Raw genomic sequence first — 23,782 nt, 5'->3', positions numbered from 1 at the left:
AAAATTATAAATATTATGTTAAGCAATTATAATTTTCAGTATTCTTTTCGAATAATCAAACTCAAATTGATTTGTAAGCTATAAAAACTGACAATTCGAGGAAATTAATTGTGTTTACAGTTTACGGTGGCGGCATGGCAGCAACGGTCCCTTTCATTGGTCGGTTTTTATTTAGTATAAGCATTTTATTTATAATTCTGTAAAAATTGTACAGATATATTGCATTTGTTTATTTTCAAACAGTTCTTATTACAGCACGTGGAGGTTATTTCAATAATTATTAAAAAAAATAATATCTCGCCATTTTCGGATGTGCGATGTTTAGTTAATACATAAAATATATAATTAAAGGTAAATTAATTTTCTTTATTAATTCTACGAAGGTAAATTAAATTTTGTTTCTTTCCTTAAACCCTTAACAATGCCAAAACGAAAGTGCGTTTTTAACGATGATTATTCGAAAGAATGGAATTTTATTGCAAAAGGAAAACATAACGACGAAGTTGAAAGCAAAATCTGTAGAGGAACGTTTAGTATTGCACATGGAGGACGATCGGATATTACACAACACACGAACACTCAGAAACACAAATTGAGAATTTAGAGTTCCAGTTCCAAAAGTATTGATACTTATCTTGTAAAAGCAAATACCAGCAATGAAAGAAAAGTTATTGCTGCCGAAATAACTATGGCATAAAGCATCATCATCATTCTTTTAATTCTAATGATTGCAGCAGCAAACTTGTTCCTATAATATTTTCGGACTCACCAAAATTGTCTCGTATTCCGAAAACCAAATACGGTGCATGGATGATCCATGTGCCATATTTGGTTTTCCAAAATCTGGCAATCCTATGCAATATATGATCTTTTTCTTTAATAGACGAGGTGTTGTGGTGTAGGTGCCCTCCCTCGATGAGTCTTTGGACTCCTTGAAGGTGTCATGAAATAATAATATTTATTTTTTCATAGTAATTTTCTTTGTATTTCTAACTTACATCTTCCATATTCTTGAGTAGCTCCTCCAAAGTATATTATTATTATTATTATTATGTGACACCACCAGGGAGTCTAAAGACTCATCGAGGGAGAGTGTGCCAACAGCATCGAACGATTGCTCTCCTTCCAACTACTAACCGCGCTCAAACTTGCTTAACTTTTTGCGTGAGCAACCTTTGCTGACATATGAACGATTTAATTTGTCAACACACAGAACATACTATTTTCAGCAAAGATAAATTGTTTACTTTTAGCAGCATTTACTTATATCATACGGAACGATAAAGCGATTCTTAAATAAAAGCCATCGGAATCATTAATTGACTTCTTTTTTTAAGAGCAATAAACATGATCATTATAACAATCTGCTTTATCATGAAGGTAGTGCCATCCATTGCCAACAGCCAATACGAAGTGATACGAAACCTGTTTTTCACACGTAGGCCATAAAGGGATTGAGGCCAACCATGAGTAAAGGTAAAGGCTTTTATTTTATTTTTCTTCTTTTTTCGAGGTTGATACGCGCAATAAAGTGGGCAGAAGAACTTGTTGTGGTTAGAGACTATTTCATTTAAAGGGTTGAGGAACACTGCACTAAATTACAGCAAACGTGTTCACTGGTATAAATAGATTTCATTTACGTTTGCAGCTACTCGAAATGTTTAAAGCGACGAAATGAATTTTTGTAACAAATAAGACTATTATAAAACAGAAGTGAAAATCATAGTGGTTCGACATTTAATACTTTTCTACAAAACCCATCCCACACTTTAATTTATGTTCGCGTCGAGAAATATAGTACTACTCAAGCGTTGTGTTGCCTGCTGTTGGCAGTAGATGGCATCACTTTTTAGACAACCAGGTAGTAACTAGTTTCCGCTTCTGCAAAACGGAATGAATTGACATATATTATTATTAAATTAATATATATACTTTTTAATTCTCAACGGGAGTAGGCGGAGCTCCTTTAGCCATAACTAATTTTTAAAACACACAAAGCCAAAGCTATCAATGAATCCACGCTTTTCAGGAGAGATGGTAGCATTTTTTTTTTTTTAAATCTGACTTACATACGATAGGTCACAAGACTTGTAACAAATTAGTGCCGCGTGTGGGCAAGATATAAGAAGAATGGAGGAATCTGTTCACATTTTGTTTGAACAGCTGAAGGCTTCTTTGGGGAAGGCAGAGTGGGGAAGGCTGTTTCAAAGAACAGAAGTAGATGGAATGAAAGAGGATGCAGCGAAGTTGGCTCTAAGTTTCAAGCTGGACTCTAAAAGGGTGTTGGTTAGCAGTGACCCTTGTTCTGATGATTTTGGAGGAGAGTAGAGGAATAATAGTGGTCATTTCAGCAGAGTACTATCCATGAAGTATCTGTAGAAGAGGCACAAGGCAGAAACTGGACGTCTGTGAGAGAGGGATAATTGATTAACCGGATTGTCCTTTTCTGGATAGAATCAAGAAATCTTAGAGAGGATTTTTGTGCACCTAAAATATGGGAGCAATATTCCATGCTTGGGTGGATTTGATATTTGTATAGAGTTAGCAGCTGTAAAGTAGTGTCTTGTGGGAAAAGTACATAAAGTTTTTTGGCGACTGCAGAAGCTGTAAGTTGAAATGTGTTTGTACTAGGAAAGGTCGGATGTATAGGTGTTCAAGAAGGGAAATCTGGTCTTGTTTAGCTATACTGTATATGGATATTATTGAAGGTAAGGAGAAGGGATGTTAGCTCTTCTTGATAGATATCAAACAGGACTGAGTTTTGGTGGCATTGAAGTGTACATGGTTGTTCTTGCACCATTGGGATATAACTAGATTGGAGCTCTCAGGACATTGTTCGTGGTAGATCATCAGGATTCTAATACTTGAGCAGTACAAGGTTTGTCGACTGAAAAGGAGAAATGGAGTGTAGTCTGAGGAGAGGAAATTGTCCACCATGACACATAGTAAGCGACCTGAGAAAGTTGGTGATCTAGTTACAGAGTGTGGAAGGCAGACCATAAGATTGCAGTTTGCTAAGTGCCTCTGTGCCAAACCGATCAGATGTCTTTGAGATGAGGGCAACCACGTAAATCTCTCCCAATTTTTCCATGGTTTGAGTTCAGAGGTGAGTGATGAAAGCATATCAGCTGTAGATCGCAAGTGATGGAATCCATACTGCTGGTCACTAATTAGTTGGGAGGTCTTTAGCTGGTATAAAAGTTGGTTGTTGACCTCCATAATTTTAGAGAGAAGAGAAGTGATCAATCACACAGTAGTTCGTTGGTTGACTGATCATTTTTCTTTCGAATGGGCTGGATGTGGGCTTTTTTCCATGTTGTAGGGTAGATGCCAGTTGAATAACATAGACTGAAGAGTTGAATAAGATTGGTGTTAGTTCTGGGGTATGTTTTTCATTCATCAGAATTGACTTACCATGCTAGAGATTGCAAAACCTCGATGATGTTCCACCTATTAACATAAATATAGGTGGGTTACCATCAAGACCAGATGCCTAGTTTGTGTTCAGGTTATTAAAGATTCTTCGGATATCTTTCTGGCAAACTATGGGTGATATGATAGGAGCAGTTCTTGGTGGAGTGGACGGAACTTTGACAAGGTCACCAATTCAGGAATTGGAAGAGAAGAGCGATGCCACTGAGTCGGCCTTATCCTTAGGTGAGGTGATTACAGTGCCATCCGGTTGCGAGAGTGGTGGAAACCTGAGTGGACAACAGTTGCGCCCAATGGCCTTGGTAAGGGACCAAAAGGAGCGACTGCCATTTGCGCAGAGGTGAGTTTGCAGTATTTGGCCCTTTCAAAGTCTGATTTGGAGATGACTCTTTTAAAGCTGTTGTGAGCTGCATTATAGACAGTGAGAGAATTGGTCTTGAGCTATTCGTGGTATGCAAAGTTTTTTCTTTTACCGTTGCCAGACTATTGATGGTGGCTGTGAATTTGCTTTATGGAATAAGGAATGGTTTTCATTCCTATAAGGATTTCTCTTATTCGGTCTGATAGGGTGTTTAAATCAGGAAAATGTTAGGAAAACTAAAGAAATCATAGGAAGGAGGAATAGAAGTCATGGAGGTCTTCCCATTTGGCATTCTTGTAGTACCAAAGGACTGTCGGTGAAGGTTGTTTTTATAGTAAGATACGTATTAGGTTGTGATATGAGTTACCAAGAGGGGAAACTGACATCCACGGCATTCTTGGAAGGAGGGGGCTTGTTAGGAAGATATTAAGTATATATATATTATATTAGCAAATTGGAAGGGATTGTCAAGTATGCTGGTAGAGAGATTGACAATCTCTGTTGCTTGACTGGTGAAACTAGAGGGGGGGGGTAAGCCAGTTTCAGTTGTGGATGTTGAAGTCCCCAAGGATGAGTTCACTATTAGGGTATTTCGAGGGTAGAAAGTCGAGCTTGAGTGTGTGTGAGAGAGAGAGCGCATATATATGAAAGGGTAGGCTGGTTTGGTTCGAAAAATTTGAGTCAAAGCAGATCAAACGGGGGGAGGTTTCGAGGTATTGCAATCTCTGGCATGGTATGTCAGTTCTGATGAAATGCCGCCCTCATGGCGTCAAACTGCTGCCATCTCGTGGCCTTAACGCTCATATTGATATCTCGAGTTTACTAGGTTCAATTTTTTTAAAAAACTATATGCGTGGCGTGTATATTGGAATTGGTGCGATTACGTTAATTGCCACCAATAATAATATTTCGAATCATGACCGAAATCTTTTTTGTGGAGGTGAGGGAGATTCTGTAAATTTTTTTGTGTAACTTGTCATAAAGTTGTGTGCGGTATTCCCATAATACTACAAGGTTAACCAGATTTGGGTGTTGGAGTGATACATACAGATATTACTGTATTTTTTAAGTTCTCTTAAAATCTTTAGCTTTAATAAAATCATATGCAAGCTTTATCGAGTCTACCTTTCTATTCTTTTTTCCCCCCGCCCATTTTTTTAAGTGTTATCTATGCAGCCTTATCGCAGAAAAAAATGCCCGATTTCAGCTGAAAATTTTACTTTTTTTTTTCTCCATATATAGTGTATTTTTTCCTTCATATATAGAGTATATTTGTCATATAGAAAGCCGATCATGTCTTTTGTAAAAACATACTTTTTTAATCCCTTTCTACCTGTTTTAATTATTATTATTATTATTTTTTTTTTGCGTGTGTGAATCCCACCCACACGAACTTGTAAGCGTTTACTACATTAATAATATTAGTATTGCTGGTGGGCTAAAGATTAGAAAATCCAGACACCCTGTTCTCCTGAGACCAAAACATTGAAATTTTTTCAAGCCACTTCCTCCCCTTCCCCCACCCAACAAGCAAGTGGTGGTGATAAGTTGCACAGGTGATGAAATTCATCTTCTGCTTAAAGGAATCTATAAAACAACCATGTTCACAGTGGGGATTAGAACCTGCTGCCTGGAGAGTTGATGTGCTACTCACTGTCAAGCAGGTCGGTTATAGTAGTGTTCAATTGATGTGCGATCGGTTACATATGATTCCCACTTACAAAAGGTTGTGAGCCTATAACACATTAACACCGTGAACGAGCCAAACATTTTTAAAATTTTAGCGTTTTTTTTTTGTATTTTTATATATAGTTCAGAAACTACTCTGCAGACTAAACATGGAACTTCGTCAAGCTATTTTTGGCCTGCACTAATCAGGATGGTAACCTCACATCAGGCAATGAAATTCACCTATCACTTAAGGACGATCATAAACATCTATGTCGCAATTCGAACCCACACAGCCTGTTAGTTGGTGAACGGTTATATACTAACTACTACATGCATCAGGATTCATCGTTCATGCCTTTCAAATGATTGATTTCATACCATTCAAATTTCTTCATAGGAATCGAGGCTATGTAGGTAGTATAGTTTTGTTATAAACTCCTGAAGCTGTCTACTCCTGGTCTGGAGAACCCACCGAGAAACGATGAATAGTTGTCAATACTATCGCTTTCTATTAGTTTGTAGGCTGTAAACCCTTCCAGTGACGTAAGCCACTATTGATCTTCTTTTAGTCATCCGAAGCTTTGATTAACGGCTAATATGGCTGTGAAGAAGTCTACGCTTCTTTAGTAGCGTGTACAAGTAGTTATTTAGTGTGTTTTATATTCCAAATATGCTTTTATATTTCTGTGTTCGCGTTATTTTAACATCACCTTTATGTTAGTAGATGCAGCAGTTTACCTAATGGCGCGAGATTTTTTTTTTTTTTTTTTTTAATCTTGTTTTTCATCCAGAAGGATCAACGGATCACCATGTAATTTCTAATGTGGTCATCTATTGAAAAATAGTAGTCCCGGACCTCATACATTCTTGTAGGTTACAATGCTTGCGCCATTTGGCAGGTCAGGTTTGGGGCTATCACTAATGGATGTATATGTGTAAACCACTTGGCTTTACTTAAAATGACTTCGCGATAACATATTAGCCGTCAAGGGGAATTTTCCATTTGATATATATCATTTATGTAGACATAAGGCAAATTAGATCTGCTCTATTCATGTATGGGGTGATAATATATCGAGTCATCAACTGCGAATAGCTGATCAGTGATATGGAGAATAACACGCAATGCGACATTAGTCACATTGTCCACGTGACACTAACTATGCGTTTAACAATCGTTATCTGCTGTTAGAGTCGTACATGGTGTCCTACTTCTAAAATTAATTTGCCAAGATTAAACTTACCTATGACCTACAAGCGGCTGTTGTTTCCTCGTGCGTATTAACTGACCGAAATGCAACGATGAATAGTACATTTTCCCCATCTTCCAATTTGTTCCCGGAAATCGTAATCACGAAACCAATGATCATTTCACGTGCTGACCTTGATAAAAAGAACGCACGAGTTTGATAAGCTCAAATACATTTACAGGCAATAGTTTATCGGTTGATTCTTTGTGGAATCGAGCGTTCTATTTCCGGCTATTTCCTTCAGTGTTTCTTGCTCCCAAATATTTCTATAATTCATTTAGTAAACGGACATCATGATTAAGATAAGATAGCTGATGACACGCATCAAGCGGTTTGGTTTTTCAAAACTGATACTGCCCAATTTACATGCGATCACTACATTTTCCAGAATGATTTGCACTTTGAGAATGCTGTATTATTCAAGTTTGTGAATATTGAGTTGCAAAATTGGACCTCAAAGGCTTAAAAACAAAACGCGTGTATTGCTCTATTCTCGTAACTTAATGATTTTCAGTTTATACATTCTGACAGATCATCCTTAAACTCTTTCCTGGATTAGGCAGAAGTTTTAACGAAGTATAGTAAAAGTGAACATCAGCGGTTTTGAAAATAATCGAGCTGCAAGATAGGTTGGTAACTCGGACTGATGTAATGTTCTCTTCATTAAATGAGCACGAATAGGAAAGCTCGTAGAGAACATGTAGTAAAAAAACAACACCTTAAGAATGAAGTGTCAAGCATACTGATAGGGCCCTAATCTTCATCCAAGTCAGCGGTACCTTGTTTGTTGTGCGGATTTTTTTTCCAATTAATAACTATGATAAATAAGATCCTATATTTTTGATTACGCTGCACGGTGTTGAAGCATTCGGCATCATGGTACTCTTATTGCATAATGTTTCCTCAAGTCACTGACAGACGACCTGCTAAATGCACAGGGGAGCAGTGAATGTCATCAATCACTATATTTTTTCGGTAATTTAAGCTGTCGAGCGCGAAGGCTGTGTTTACTTAACAAGGTTGAAAGATTTTTCACTATTTAGGCAGGGTGAAGGGAAACAATGAAAGATTCCTTTTATTTTGCTCTACAATAACATTTTAAAAATCGGACGCAAGCGATTTTTTTTTTTTTTTTTTTATATGAAGAGGAAAGGACTTGACTAGAAAAATTCTACAAAAGGTGATAATTAGAAATCCTCGTCGATCTAGAGGAATTTAGACGAAAAAAAATGCGAGGGTAGGAAGAACTTTCTTGAGCTTTAATTTTATTTTTTTTTTAAAGGTAAGTTACTTCAAAAATGCGAAGTCCTTTCCTTGAAGCGTGTTCGTTTACTTTGACAATTTAGCACTTCGGTCATTGGCTTCAATCTCTTTTTTTTTTTAGCGAATTCTACTGCAATTTGAAACCTAAGCTTTGTTGAGATAGCTTAAAGCATTTTAAATTCACTTTCAAAGAAAAGTTTAAGGTTAATTGTTTAAATTGAATTTGAGATGAAAAAGGATTTTAACAATTACTGCTTTAAAAGAAAAATGACTCAAGTTCGGAGGGAGGGAAGACTTAGAGTGCAAGGATCAAACTAAATATTTTTGGTTTAGCAAATTACTTTGTGTTAAAAGCAGTTTGTCAAGACAGTTCAAAACGAACCTTACCAAAAAAAAGTAATAATTCTTTAACTATCAAAAATTTATTAGCGCTTTCTTCCGTTATATTACTTGTTAAAATTTTAACTGTTCAGATAAATGCGAAAGATCGCTTCCAGTCCCTGGGATTCATCATTCAAACCATACAAATTCGCGGAATCCAATGAACAGGGCGGTGTAGATGACCATGTCTTCAAAACATTTCGAAATGTTTATATATAATTAAGTAGAGGGAAAGAAAATAGAAAACCGTTCCATCTAAACATGTTATGTATTCTGCTTGTGTGAAACGAGCAAAATTATAAATTATAACGCAGATCTAAATAGATAAAACAAGGTTCAAGCTGAATTTATGGTTGAAATGCTGTTCATTTCTGTTTGAAACAAATTAAATCATTGTATAATAAACTGCAGTTTAAGTCATACAATGATATGCTATTCTTGAAGTTTTGAAACTATATTTTATTGTATTGCTAGCTCAAGATACATTCTAACATTTAAGGAGAACTTACAAAGTATGGTTTCCGTTCCTCAACAGGAACGGAAACCATGTGATATTGTTGAACGGTTACAAGTGGGAGCAAACGATTGATATATTGCAGCCAAGTCATGGACGCTGGCTTATTGATAGTAAGTGTTAACTTTCTTAAAGATGTATTAAGTTACATAATTTTAACCTTAGTTTCAAATGAGAAAATTTGCTTCCTTTACTACCATAAAAAAAACCAACTTCATTAAATCTCAAAGTAAGAACTATATGAAGAGATGCCCCAGTGCATACATTTAGACTGATCTACACAATCCACATGGACTAGGAGATAAGTTGAAATTTTAGTTGCATACCGATTCAATTCTACTGTTCTGTGAAATTGCTGACCGAAGCGTTTTGGAAAGGCCAATTAGATACGTTTCAGCTATTGTTTTTCAAAGTTTAATTTATGCAATTTTATGGTTTTCCTCGGATGTTTTTTTTTTTTTAATTTTATGAATCATATGTTTATTTTTTTTACATAATCCGGAAATCCTGCTCTTGAGACCAAACATGGAAGTTTTTTTTTTTCGCTTCAGTCCTCCAATAAACGAATTAAATAGTTCAAGTAATTTCTGGAATAAATATTCTGCTAAAAAATTAGACCATTGATATAAATAGGTTATGCCGCATCTCTTGAAGGAATCTAATCTAGTGTATTTGTTAATGCAAACATTTTGCAATTTTTTTTTTTTTTTTTTTTTTTTTTTTTTTTGTAAAATCACTGGTTAGGAATAGAAACTAGCCAATACTATTACCTCTGTTTTTTTTCCTAAACTGTAGGGTATCCTTAGGAAAATCTGAATCTTTCAAAGGGGTGAGGAAGAATAATCCTGGAACTTCAGGTCATGCTTTGCAGCCAGGTATTATATTATGTACATCGCTTGCCACAGTAGAATGTTCATGAATAAACGCCACACATTTTGCAAGTATATCATTTAAATTAAGTGGATACGCAAGATTCCGTTTGCAAAAAATATTACCTCTTCTTTGTGCGTGTTCTCTAGCCAGTTTCGTGGGAGGAAACTCCTGCAACTACCATGAGGCTGGATAACTCACCATCACATGGAAATGCCTATACAAAGATTTCTCGCATCATGTGAATCGAGTCCCTAGGTCTTTAATTAATGGGTGCATGTTTCGTCGTTCTTTCAATTGCACTACGGAGATGCCTTCTTTATTATATAAATGTGCTTAAGTTTAAATTTAAACTTTTTGGTATAGAACTTATCAAGTTGTGGGCTGTCAATATTATTTCGGAAGTACTTTATATGACAAGTGGTGCACATAGTTTTAAAAAATGTTATCTATCCGGTGGAAGCAGTTCGGATTTTATACATTGACAAAAGGAGCATGTTGTGTGGTTAGTTGTTAAAATGCAATTCATTTATCATAAGTATTTAACGAAAAGGGGCACAATGCAAATGTAATATTGGAGGCATTAATATCCTAAAATTCGGACAGGAGACGCCACGAAAGTTTGGAAAAGTGTTCTAGAAATTAGAAACTGGAATTAAGATTTAAAAAACAAAAGATTTGAGTTGATGAATCAGTTTCTAGCTATGAGTTCTAGGAAGGTATGCATAAAGAAAAACGCATATTTTTTGATGATATTTTATCACTTGAACTCATGATGGAAGATGAGTTCAAGTGATAAATCATTATCATCTCCAATAACTCAAAGAGAACCTTTTTTTTTTTTTAAGGTCTTTTATTGAAGAAACTGAACCATGCATTTTCTGTGCGGAAGATCAGATGTCATAAGCACGATTCCAAAAATTATTTATTTAAAAAAAACAAAAAAATTAACATAAACGGAGAAATAAGACAAATATTTGACAAGAGCAACTGGAAAGACCCATAATCGGGAACACCACAGTACTTTGCAAGCAAAAGCTTAGTACTCTTCTCCCTCATCTTCAGCTCCGTCAGCCGAATCGATACCGACTTCTTCGTAATCCTTTTCTAAAGCAGCCAGATCTTCTCGAGCTTCGGAGAACTCTCCTTCCTCCATACCTTCCCCGACATACCAGTGCACGAAGGCACGTTTGGCGTACATGAGATCAAATTTGTGATCCAGACGAGCCCAGGCTTCAGCAATGGCTGTAGTGTTGGAAAGCATGCAGACTGCTCGTTGAACTTTGGCAAGATCACCACCAGGGACCACAGTAGGAGGTTGATAGTTGATTCCCACCTGAAATCGAGAAAAATGCAAGATTAGTTGCAGGAAATCAACTTATATTAAAATATGAATGCAATAAATATCGTAAGATATGCCGTTTGCACAAATTTTACTTTAAATAGCTTGGTTGACAACCGGAAATTGTATGTCAGCTTTGAGTGAGCAAATACGTCAAGCAGGAAGTCATATAGTCTATAGGAGAATTACGCCGATTTGTGAATCAATGTATGTTACCATTATATCACTGACTAACCAAAAGCTGTTAAAGAATCAGCGGAAATAGTTTAAAATCAGTAATAAAAATAGCATCACATTAGTATTAAAGAGGAAGCAACAGATCTCTTGAATAATGGGCTTATTTCTTTAGTAGAAGGAAGAATAGTTTGCTCTTTAGATTTAAAATAACGAGGTCACTAATAGGTATTTTGTGCCAAAATGACCTTGGTTCTAAATGAGCGAAAAAAACGCCATTATTCCTAGAAGATGAGATTAGAAAATCTCGCAATTTATCCACAAGGTTTCTTCGCAGTTATTGAAGTAATTGTCTTTTTTTTTTTTAAATCAAACTTGATAAGACAATTTCTCATTTTTAGAAACTGAATGACTCGACAAATTAAGACACTCAATTTCGAAATCTTAGCAGAGCCAAAGTAGCGGCACTTATGGACCGATAACAAGCATTATCTTTGCTATTGTGAAATGCGACAAGATTTAATACTAAAAATGTCCGTTTTTAATTAAGTTCACCTAAAACAGAGCAGAGACAAGAAATTACAATGGGCAATTTCATTTGGAAGTGCTACGCCTACCAACACACCTTTTAAAATTAAATCACGGTCCAAACTACATGAAATTAGCTTTTTCCTCCCGTTTAAGTTGGCTTTAAGTAGGAAGCACCGCGATGTGTCTCTAATTTCTCTAGTACGTCACTAACTTACCGACTTCCAGACCTGAGATCAAGATACGTTCAATCCGCCTTTGAATGCAACAAACTTCACGATAGGAATTCAATTTTCTTTAAAGGAAGTTGGAATTATGGCGAGAGGTAGGTTATAAAGTTCATAGACAAATGAACCATGTCCACTTTGCTGTTGTAGTGGGATTAAAAAAAAAGGAATTCGAAGAGCAAACTACCACCGGTCTCCATATGATCGGCTAATTCGTCTTTAGCTGAAGATGCTCTTATAAAAACTTCACATACTGCACACGAGTTCGAACACAGGTCTGACAAGGAAGTTTTTCTGAACTGCCAGAATTCGATATAAACGATTTCCTTTCTGGAAATCGTAAAGTTCCTGAAAGCAGTCTGTTGATAATTGACATTTATAGCCGAGTTAGATTAGCCAAAATCTTAACTATCGTAGGCGAATGCATGAAAAATTTCCATCATAAAATGGACTTTAATCATGGAAATAATTACGGATTTCTTTCAATTACACAAGTAAATGGCAGCTGTCTAATTCATCTAAAGAGCTTCGGTACTTGACTATGAATATTCCATGAACTCTAAAGAGGAAAAAGAATAAACAGTTTTTTCTGTACTGTGATCTTGTATTTGAAACAAGAATCAACTCTGGAATGAAGTCATGTGCGAAACTTGAATAGAAAGTGAAATATTAATTCGGATCTATAAGCAGATAACCAATATTTAGGTAAAGTATCAGGTGTATGAAGTGAGATTAGAAACTTAAGACCGTTTATCTTATATGAAAAATAAATCAAATGCAGTTTGACAATTTTAAATTGCAAAATAGCTATTAGCCTTCCAATAGAGTATGCGAAAATCATAGTAGATTCAAACTTACCTTGAAACCGGTCGGACACCAGTCCACGAACTGGATTGTTCTCTTGGTTTTTATAGCAGCGATGGCAGCATTGACATCCTTGGGTACGACATCGCCACGATACAGTAGACAGCAGGCCATGTACTTGCCATGGCGTGGATCGCATTTTACCATTTGGTTGGCTGGTTCGAAACATGCGTTTGTGATTTCGGAAACTGTCAGCTGTTCGTGGTAAGCTTTTTCTGCCGAAATTACTGGAGCGTAAGTGACGAGTGGAAAGTGGATTCTGGGATAAGGAACCAAATTGGTCTGGAATTCCGTCAGATCCACGTTCAGGGCACCGTCGAAACGAAGGGAGGCAGTGATGGAAGAGACTATCTGGCCGATGAGTCTGTTCAGATTGGTGTACGTTGGGCGCTCGATATCCAAGTTACGACGACAGATGTCGTAGATGGCTTCGTTATCGACCATGAAGGCACAGTCAGTGTGCTCAAGCGTGGTGTGGGTGGTGAGGATGGAATTGTATGGTTCGACCACGGCCGTGGAAACCTGCAGAAAGACAAATAATTTTTGAATTTTTAGTATAGGAAAAATGAATCAAATCATTTCATGTTTGTTGCACTAACATATAGTGGAATCAAAGGAGATTGAACTTTTGCTTTCATGCCAATCGAGAGATGAATAAGTTAGTAGTCGCTCGATAGGGCAAGTAAAAGTTCAACTGGGAAGGGACACACAAGAGCACTAACAGTGGGATGCGAATTAAGTATGGATTAAATATACCGAATCCTTGAAAGCAAGATTCTTACCTGTGGAGCAGGATAAATAGCAAATTCAAGCTTTGACTTTTTTCCATAATCCACAGACAACCTTTCCATGAGTAAGGAAGTGAATCCAGAGCCAGTTCCTCCACCAAAACTGTGGAATACGAGGAAACCCTGAAGTCCCGTACATTGGTCTGCCAGTTTACGAATTCTATCCAAAACTAAATCAACGATCTCCTTGCCGATGGTGTAGTGACCTCTGGCATAGTTGTTTGCAGCGTCTTCCTTCCCAGTGATCAACTGCTCTGGATGAAAGAGCTGACGGTAGGTCCCAGTACGAACCTCATCGACAACAGTGGGCTCCAAATCGACGTAGACTGCACGGGGAACGTGTTTACCAGCTCCAGTCTCGCTGAAGAACGTGTTGAACGAATCATCTCCACCACCGATGGATTTATCACTGGGCATCTGGCCATCAGGCTGGATACCGTGCTCAAGGCAATAAAGCTCCCAGCAGGCATTTCCAATCTGAACACCAGCTTGACCAACGTGAATACTGATACATTCCCTCATGACTACGACGTTAGAGCACTACCTGCAAGAGAAACAATAAAAAGCTTTGTTACCAAGTGTCAGTAAAGTTTCGTTAAAGAGATTTTGAATCAAACTTTACTGAGCAAGACTAAAAACTCACTGAATTCACTCATAACAAGAATCATTTGTAAATCTGTAGGAAATGATTAGTGAATCCAGGTTATTTTCTGCTAGCAGTTAAGCTTAATCTAAACTAATGACTGATATAGAGGTGGGGTAAGAGAATTCCTCCCTCCTTCACTGATACGGTTGTACTGTATATACTAAGCATATAAAACCGAATGTCAGTACTTAAGTTCTTAATATAGAATTTCATATTCCAAGTATTTTCCCTCAGCTAAACGATATAATGCATTAGTGCTGAAATCTCAGGTTTGTTACCGCTTCATGTGCTTCACACTAAAAATGAGTCTTCAGAATCTCAAGTTGGAAGATCTAGAACAACCATTAATTAAATCGCATACCTCCATGGACTCAATCGCGGAAGGGCACTTGCGTTTTTGACCAGTTTACGATATCGATGCATGCCTCAGTTCAAGACTGCTTGAATCGTATAAAGAACCAATAAATTTTCCGTAATTTTTTTTTTTTAAAGGGAAAATTAGAAAGTCTCAGATGAAGGCGAGTCTCTCCAGAAAATTATAATGTACGAACATAAACATTTACGTCAGTTCAACTATAGCTTTGTTATAATGGATCTGCATTGTCGTTAAAAAAAAAAAAACTAAAGTATTCCTATTAGCCACCAATTATGAACAGCACTTATTCAGTCTATATACTGTAAGAACTGATCTGTCAGTGAAAAATCACCAGAAATTTTAGCTTAGTTCAATATAGTCTGTAATGCACAGAATGGAACCATTTAGTTTACAGCTTAAAAAAAAAAAAAGTGTGTGTGTGTGTGTATATATATATATATATATATATATATATATATATATATATATGCATGCTGAGGGATGCTAAAATGGATATTTTTTTTTTATATAGGCATCTATGGCATATGTACTTGCTCTCGAAACAGGTTGTAGGTTCGAATCTTGCCGAGAACAATATTTTGTTAACTTTAGTTGGATGAATTTTATCGCTTGTGTGAGACCACCCGCTCTGCTTATTGGAGACCTGAAGTGGTCTTAAGTTCTGTTTGGTCTCCAAAACGAGATTTCTTTTGAAGCAATAAAAATGGACAAATAGTCTATATTAACGTACTATAACCTTTCGTGAACGAGTTGCGAAAAATCATTTCAGTGTTAAGTATATCAATACAGAAGTAACGGCTTACGTTTTAAAGAGATGGCAGATTGCACAAATTATTCATGCGAGTCCAAAGAAGGCTTTCGTGTTCCATCTGCGTGTTCTAGTCGCTTTCAAAAAAAATACTTGAAAAGGTCAGCGTAGGAGGAGTCAAAGTGACTGGAAACGATTTTAAAACAATCGTAAAAAGAGACATTGTTTTGTTCGCTGTTCTATTGGTTGGTGTAAAACGGGCCATGACCTGCTTGTGGTAAGTACATCACGCGAGATGGATTCAAAAGGTGGCTGACCTTTTTGTCAATGCAGCTGGTAAGCACAGTGCAAAAGAAACACTTGGGAATTTACAAATGTTACAAAGTCCAGAATTTTTTTTTTTTTTTTTTTTTTTTTTTGAGTGAAGAGGAAAATGCACTACAAGTTAAAATTCCTGTTGAATAATGCGTCTCACGCCAGCTGGATTAGAAAAAGATTGCTTGCTAGTCACGCAGCTTAAATATGGTCTTAGAGCAGCAATTCTCAGCTTCGCTATTTACTTACTGAATATTGTAAAGATAATTTTAAGAAATTGTATGTGCGCGTGAGATTCAGTTCACCGAGCAGAAATCAGATATTAAGTTTATTCTTCCTTGGAAGGGAAAGAAGTTTTACTTTATTTTTACTGTGGTCTCAGCCTTGGATTCATTCCATGACTCAGAAAAACATTCACTGTACAGTTTATTTAAATCAGCTCGGTGTTATTTTAAACTACTTAAGTTCCAAGCAGGAAAATGAGATACCTGGGCATTTTCATTCTGCGAATTCAAACACTGAATTCAACGTAGCCTTCTAAAACTGTCCTCAGGGACAGTGGGCCCCATTATTTAGGAGTGATTTGTCATTAAAGCATTACGTTGTATATAAATTAGCAATGATAAATGTATCTCCACAGAAAAATAGGTAAAACGCACGTGAATAGAATGCTCACAAATTGCATTGTTTGATGCAAATTTTTCTGTTAGTATATTGTATGGTGGCGATATTAAGGATTATGCGAAGTTATCTTGAAATTTCAGGCATTCGTGTGCAGCTGGAGGTATTATATAAAATACAAGAATATTTAATTTCACAAGTCTGACTTGGAATTTTGGAAACTTGTGCAGTGGTGGAGACAGAACTTAATCTGCATGAAACTGATATCAGTTTCAGTTCTTTTAAATTTAAGAAGCCACAGTCTAAAAAGCGACATGAAAAGATAATCTTTGAGTAATTGTATACATACGTCCATTCCTATGATACTTTAGATTCCCTTGACAGTCTTGTGGTCAGTTTTATTTGGAATCACTGACTGAAGCAACTAAGGCTAAGACGCCTGTGTATTAACTTAATCGAATGTGCTCTCCGGTTAGTTTTTGATAGGAAACTGTGCGACCTCCAAATAGTCAGTGTCGATTATCTGATTTTCGAAAGAAAAAGAGTTCATGCTTCACATTACAATTATTTCAATTTAAAATTCTGAATTCCGAATGCCACGAAAGTCTTTAGAGGTCGCCACTTGTCAATTTTATAACAGAAACCTTGAATTAGCTAAGCAAATAATGGTTGTGTTTAAAAGTTAAGATGTGTTAATTCAAGGCCATATACAAGTTAGGGATTGAATGAAAGTGCTTCCTCACCCTCTGAAGTGAGTCATAGGAAGTGCTCATTGCTATTCACATCACAAGCCGTGATGATTAGTACAAGTTCGGATGCAGATCTGCAACCACTGTGCGCACAGCATACAGGCAATCGATTTCAGCATCAAGGTTCCGTTACAGCGCCACTTACGTCACGTAGCATTGCCATGGCAACCCACTTGGGTGTGGCTGCTGCATTTTTTTTTTGTTTTTGTACTTAGCCATTACGCTAATAGATGAGACCAACCCATCATGTCATTTCTGACTAGTTATGAACATTAATTCCTCCTCTCCAAACTGAAAGAGGAAGATAAAAGCGAGAGGATTATGGAATCCTATAGTTTACTAACTCATGAAGAAAGATTTTAGGATATTCCACTTTATATTGTATACGTTTGGAAAGTTGCAAAATGTATTACAATATTTTAAGCTGAATCATCGCACCAAAAACGAACGTCATATTTAAAAGTTGAGTGAACGCCTTTCTCCTTGAAGAAATCAAAACGATATCCCCTTTCATTTTCACAGTGTTATCACAATCATCTCAAAAGCATGTTTGAAGAGTTCAAAGTGAAATCTGAGAGTCAGCTTTTCCCTTGGGAAGTAGTGAATTTCTGAAATAAGAATAAAATCAATCCATTCTTGAAATGCATAGCGTTAGACAATGTAGATTTGGACCCCCTCGATACAATACAAAATTGAAGTGTGTCAGACGGGAGTTTGTGCAACTTATTCAGCTTTTATACTGAGTTAGAATTAGACGTACTGCTGGAATAATAAACTTGACCGTTTAGTTTTGAATTTCATGGTCTCGATATTTAGTAATTATTCGAGGGAATGAATGTGCTCAAAAATTGAAACATGGCAGAACTTCGACTTCACACAAGTTCGCATTACGACAGAAGTAACAAATAAGTAAACTGGATAGTTCTAGACTCATTTAAATAGAAAGAAAAGTTTGAAGAATCTCATTCCAAGCGATCAGTAAACAGCTATTAAGTTTGGTGACAAAGTTGATCATACAACCGACTTTGAAGAAAATTGGTTGAACAAACAAAGGTTTGTCAGTGTTCAACATTTATTTGACTAGAAGCGAGTTAATAGGTTTCAGACAATGCTCCGAAAAATCAACCAGTCTGGGAACGTGAAAATTGACAAACAGTGATGCTTCAGGTATTAAGACTTGGTGTTAAATTGTAGACAACCCATATTCTTATCCGATTTTCTCCAAATAAAATAAACATGGAGCAGTTTTGTGCGTCAATATAACAGATACTAGTTCATCTGGATTAAAAGCGCTTACCATTGTCTTATATCCATGAACGAGTGTTGCTACTGATAACCGGCTTTGAGAACTCGTGCAAGCCCTTCATTACTTCGGAAGCTCAGAGACACCATCCCACTGCAATGATTTCCATATTGCATGCTTTGCTTGTCAAAATTTGATGAACGTGGTTGTGGGTTTCGTGATCGAGCCCGAAGAGCACTGCTGTAATGAGTTAACACTGGGTCATAGATTTTCCTTCAATCAACGGAAAGGTTGTCAAACGAGCACCCTTTTTGAGTGATTATACTGCACGAAATGCAGTTTCATCCAACTTGTTTCTCTTGCTATCTCACTGAATGTATCCCAAGTGATAGATTGCAATATTATACATATCATGCTAAGAGGTGGTTTGCTGCGTGTGCAGAAGTTATAAAAAAAGTCATTGATATAAAACGAGACATCGATGTTCTTTCGACAGCCTTAGGACAGTTTTGGCCTCATTAGTATTGAAGTTTGTTCTAGTACAGCATCTCAAATACGTTTTCTGTACCCACAGAAGAAAAGAAAAAGCTAAGAAATTAAGTTATTTGCAAAACAGTGGACTATATTTCAAAATCAGTTCACTCGTTAAGTTTGTAAAGACTACACTTAAAGAACTGGAAAGATCCAAACTTACAAATCAAAAGAAAACGTGTCATTTTAACATGCCAGTTGGATAAAAATTAACTATTTCTAAGCTAAACTAAAAGTCAGTCCTTGGATGACTCATGAGAAAGTATGAACTCTTCTCAGGAAGGGAAGTGAGCCAAGAAGTCTACTCTTAATTTCAGTAGGAGGACCTTTCATTATTTGCTTTATCATTACAGATAAATATTATTCACTATAATTTAAAAGCATACAAATACAAGTTACCTGTATTTTATTTCTCAGTATGAATGCAACTTCATTAGTAATTGATTACAAATAAATTACGCGGTATTTTTTACAATCGAAATTACTATTGTTCCATCTCTGAAAGCACGATTATGATATCTGTTTCAGCCCTTTAATATTTTTAGAACTTTAATTAGTTGTTTGTCAATAATAAGCCTGTTACGAGTTTTAACTTCGTAGATTGCAGCGTGGTGAAAGTAGTGAATTGGATCTAAAAATATCTGTAAATTCCATTCCATTCAGTACACACACTGCCTGCGTCATGAAACTACAACTGTTCCTCATCCTCTCCGGAAGTGCGTATTAATTTCGTGTGTATTATCGTATGGTACCGTCAGCTTATTAATGAGGGTAGATGGCTAACGATTGCTTAAAGTGAATTCTTCAGTAAAATTAGTTGCATATTTGAGAAATAAAAAAAGCATTAAAATTATAATTTTAATAAAAATATATTTTAATATATTTTTAATATATTAAAAATAATTTTAACCTGATATGGTTTGTATATCAGGTTAAAATTTCACCCACTTTTTCCCCATATTTTCTTTTCTTACTTAGAGGAAGTATGGGAAAATTCTCATTTTCTTATATTATAATTCTTATTTTATTAGCACAAAATAAAACCCACTACTTAGTAATAATTTGTTTCTAACGCTAGCACAGCATTTCTGAAGTATAAGTTTGCTGTCAGGTTGCCTATTAATGCAGCTAAGGTTATTAGTATTTTCATGCACTTCGGTATTATTTCCAGGCCTCAAGCCCCTCCCCATATTCACTTATTTATACTCAAGAGGATAGATTTAAGAATTCAATGAATCCAGGATTTCTAATGTCCAATCTCGCAATTTATTTTCCATACCCCATTTTTCCCCCAGAGAGGCCCGATCTTTGTCGTTCTTTTGATTAATGTTGCTTACCTTGATTTTTTTCCCCAGTTTACTGGTCATAATCTTTTGCTGTGCCCTACCCATACTTCCCTATGGGGTAAATATTTACATTGTTTTATCATTTAGATAATTAAGTCTTTAGGATAGCAGGAAACCCAGCTAACGAGGCCTAAAGATGGAACAAAGTCGCCCATTTTTCAACAGTTGAGGAAACTTAAGATCTGGAAAAGAAAATTGGGCATAAGACAGGCTTTGAGTACATGAATTAAATGAACACTAAACTGTTCATCCCTCCCCCCTTTATACAGTCTTCCCTATGGGAGAATTTAATGTTCACCTATTAAAGTTCAGTTCTGGTTATAGGAGTTCCTCTCCATTTAGACCACCCTTGTCTATACCACTTTGTCTTCCTGCTCTATCATACTTAGAATTTCCACACTCTAAGTATATGTACTAGCCTATATCTCTCAGACCCACTTTCCAAGTTCTATCTCCCCTGCCCCGAACATCTTTTTCATATTTGTCAAATCTGAAAGCTTCTCATTCATCGATTGATCCACATCTTAACCACTCATGATGGAGATGAGTCTTTATTTCCTACAGTTCATTTGAATTCCCCTCAAATCTCTCCGTTCCCCCCCCCCCAAAAAAAAACAGAATCCAGCCATTTACAAAATTTAAATTCCGCTAAGTGAAGTCCTTACTAATTTAACTTTAAACCTCATGAATTAAGATATATGAAATAAAATTAAATTCTTGTCTGTTTATTAAGCGATCTACAGTTGAAATCAGTTTGATAGCTGGCGGTTGTTTTCTCTATTAAACAAATAGAAAAGAAAAATAAAAGTCAAGTGCAACAGCTGGATGGTTCAACCGAATAAGGTTAAAGCGCTCCAGTAACCGGTTCATGCCAAGGTTGAATCTCATCTCTCCTCCCTCACAGTTTCCTGTTACAATACGCTTCCTCGAAATATTTTACTATTACAAAATATCCAAAATGAAATCCAGTTATTTAATAAAAAATACTTCGTAAACTTCAAGGAAAGAATTCTTTACAATTATTAGTACCCAAAAAATCAGCTAAATCATTCAACTGTTGTTTAAATAAAGTACAAAAAAAAATAATAACAGGAATTTCCACCCACCTGAGATAAAAAGCAAGATGAGTATGAATAGAACTCAATGAGTTTGCAGCACAAGCCTGTGTAACGAGCTACGCCACAAACTTCTATAACGTCTGGGTGCCCGGATTCCGTGTTATAAAACGTTCTCAACCAATCATGCCAGCTGTTCCTATGAACCATGCGCAAAGCGTCACTCACGGACATACAGGTCATCAAACTCAGAATATTTCGACTCTCGCTTCACAGGCTGCATATTAAATATAAGTATATTCCATTATTCGACATCAATAAAATAAATAACTCCTGCGGCACTAGCGAATAGTTTAAAAGCGGGGGAGGGGAGGGGGGGACGCAAATGTTGGAGCAGTAACAAACGAGGATATTACGTCACACTGTATAATGGAAGTTCTCGCATTGTATTGCTTAATATTAATTTTTGATTCAGTGAATTTTTTTTTTCTTTCGCAATTTCCGCTGTAAATATCCTCTCCCCTTCCCCAACACGTTTATAAAAATCTTATCCTCCCACATTAGTTTATAAATGTTCTTTCCGAGAAAATATTTATTTTTAATATTCGGAGACAGGTAGAACGACGTTTTGCATTCATGGCACTTTTATCTGCTGGAGTATAAGCCATTGCGAAGATCTTTTAAAGAAGGCAAGCATTTTCGCAGACTTCTATCGCCATTTTAAACTACGGAATAGGCACGCTCACATCAAGTGCGTTGATGCTGGAGAACCTCAGAGAGACGATCGATACGAAGTAAATGTCTTTGTAGCATCTCCATCTTGTAATATTTAACGCAGGCGATCCTAAAAATATTAAATGCAACAAGGGCGCACCTTATTAACTTTACATTCTTCAAATCGTCTGTATTTTATATCACGTACTGATTTTTTTTTTCCCCCTCTCGTGCGCTATTGCTTTATCATTGGATGACAGTATTGGTCGTTTTTATTGTAAATCAATTATTTTAATTGTTTCATCTGCTAGCGATTTGTTTAGTATCAAAGATGTCGACCTTTATTGGAATTTAAACTTGAGTTATTTCGTTTCCCCCTATTCATCAAATTCTGATGTACAGTTCACTGATCTAAGTGTGGTTTATTGACACCATATGCGTTGAATATGGCAGTATCGTTCCTATTTCAGCTTAAGACCGTAACATGCTCCACTGATGCACTAAAGATTAAGAGACTTTAAGATAATTTGATCCAATACATTCTTTATAATACATCGTTAAGATTTTTCTCCCAATCAAGTAAGGTCTTTGAAATAATATCCGACTTATATGTTGCATTCAAGTGCGTTGATGTGTTGATTTACTGATAATTATATAGTAAATCAACACATATAAGTGAATTATTTACCTTTTGTTAGGTATTATTGGTGCCTAGGAAGAATGGCATGTTTATGATGTGCGGCAGACTACATGCCCCCCCCCCCCCGAGTTACATTCGATGTGTTTATTTATAATTAATGCCATGAATAAATATTTACCATAAATTAATCCATATAGCAAATAACTATTATTCGTTTTTTCCCTACCTTTTAAACACCAATCATAACGGTTGTGAATAAAACTTCGAAATGATGTCCACCCTAACGACTCATAACGCATGCCAAAGATTGTGGACACAGTAATGACCTTAAGTCGTTCATTACAAAAATGTTAGCCTTTCCAAAAGAGAGAGGAATTAATTGTAGCGCTATAATTATTATCGTTCTTTGTCTATTGCTAGTAAGTATCCATACTAAAACTAAACTTCCTGAACTTGATAAAAAATTAAATATGCTTTTTAAAGTTTTGTAGTTGGCGTCATCATTAAATTGTTTTCTAGCACCTTTAAAAAACTACTAAGGTCGTCATTAATTTTATTTTCATTACATAATTAAAATTCATTATAACATTCGGACCACACACATTATATATATATATACAGGGTGTTCGGGATAAATTTGACATATTTATAATTAATTATATTTTTCCGTAAGTTACATGTATTAACACACGCTTCTCTTCATTTAAAAGTTTGGACCCTTCTTCATTCATATACAAGATGTCAGAAAGGATGGATAGCTGGAACCCACCTGAATCATGGAAGAGAATAACTTGTATCATGATGATTCGTACCCGCCATCAAAATAAGGATATTACTACTGCTGCCCAATGCTCCCTGAATACAGTAAAAACAATCAGGCATGAACTAGAGACTTGCAATGGTGACTACGAGGATGTAGCAAGAAGAAAGATCCCTAGCAGACGATCTGATTGCGTTCGTACAGCAGAATTCCTCGCAAATCTGCAGGAACAGGTGTTGAAGAACCCTGGCATTGGAATTCGGGCTTTGTTCGTGGAGTTGCTAACTGTAGTCAAGCCCTGGATAACAAGGGTAGCCAATGGTAGGCCGTATGTATGGCAGCAGGATTCGGCCCCTTGCCACACCTCTGGGAA

At 36.3% G+C, this 23,782-nt stretch overlaps 3 protein-coding genes across 3 annotated transcripts in view; 1 reads left to right on the top strand and 2 right to left on the bottom strand.

The window, feature by feature from the left end:
* LOC150093824 (tubulin alpha-1 chain-like) overlaps positions 1-6,843 on the bottom strand; it is a 29,767-nt gene extending 22,924 nt beyond the window's left edge. Inside the window, exon 1 of the mRNA XM_090413183.1 lies at positions 6,709-6,843. The gene's annotated coding sequence lies outside the window, so the exon portion shown is untranslated. The remainder of the gene's footprint in view (positions 1-6,708) is intronic.
* LOC150093822 (protein lifeguard 2-like) overlaps positions 1-23,782 on the top strand; it is a 355,713-nt gene that overhangs the window by 1,743 nt on the left and 330,188 nt on the right. The window lies entirely within an intron of this gene.
* On the bottom strand, positions 10,650-21,497 carry LOC150093823 (tubulin alpha-1C chain). The gene is made up of 4 exons (XM_090413184.1): positions 21,347-21,497; positions 13,660-14,209; positions 12,872-13,399; positions 10,650-11,078 (listed from the first exon to the last, which is right to left on the bottom strand). The coding sequence occupies exons 2-4, from the start codon at positions 14,185-14,187 to the stop codon at positions 10,782-10,784; spliced, it is 1,353 nt and encodes a 450-aa protein (XP_090269310.1). The 5' UTR covers positions 14,188-14,209; positions 21,347-21,497; the 3' UTR covers positions 10,650-10,781.

The sequence above is a fragment of the Typopeltis vanoorti genome, chromosome 23 (assembly GCF_054136105.1).
Source record: "Typopeltis vanoorti isolate ZY-2024b chromosome 23, IOZ_Tvanoo_1.0, whole genome shotgun sequence".
Lineage (NCBI taxonomy): Eukaryota > Metazoa > Arthropoda > Arachnida > Uropygi > Thelyphonidae > Typopeltis > Typopeltis vanoorti.
Note: the sequence above shows the minus strand (reverse complement) of the source record. Positions and strands in the feature narration are given on the sequence as shown.

Excerpts from the sequence above, each read along its gene's own strand:
- LOC150093823 (XM_090413184.1), bottom strand. The coding sequence starts at position 14,187 with ATGAGGGAATGTATCAGTATTCACGTTGGTCAAGCTGGTGTTCAGATT. Across the intron at positions 13,400-13,659 it reads CTATTTATCCTGCTCCACAG|GTTTCCACGGCCGTGGTCGA; the intron begins GTAAGAATCTTG and ends GTCTTTCTGCAG. Across the intron at positions 11,079-12,871 it reads GGTGTCCGACCGGTTTCAAG|GTGGGAATCAACTATCAACC; the intron begins GTAAGTTTGAAT and ends TCTCGATTTCAG.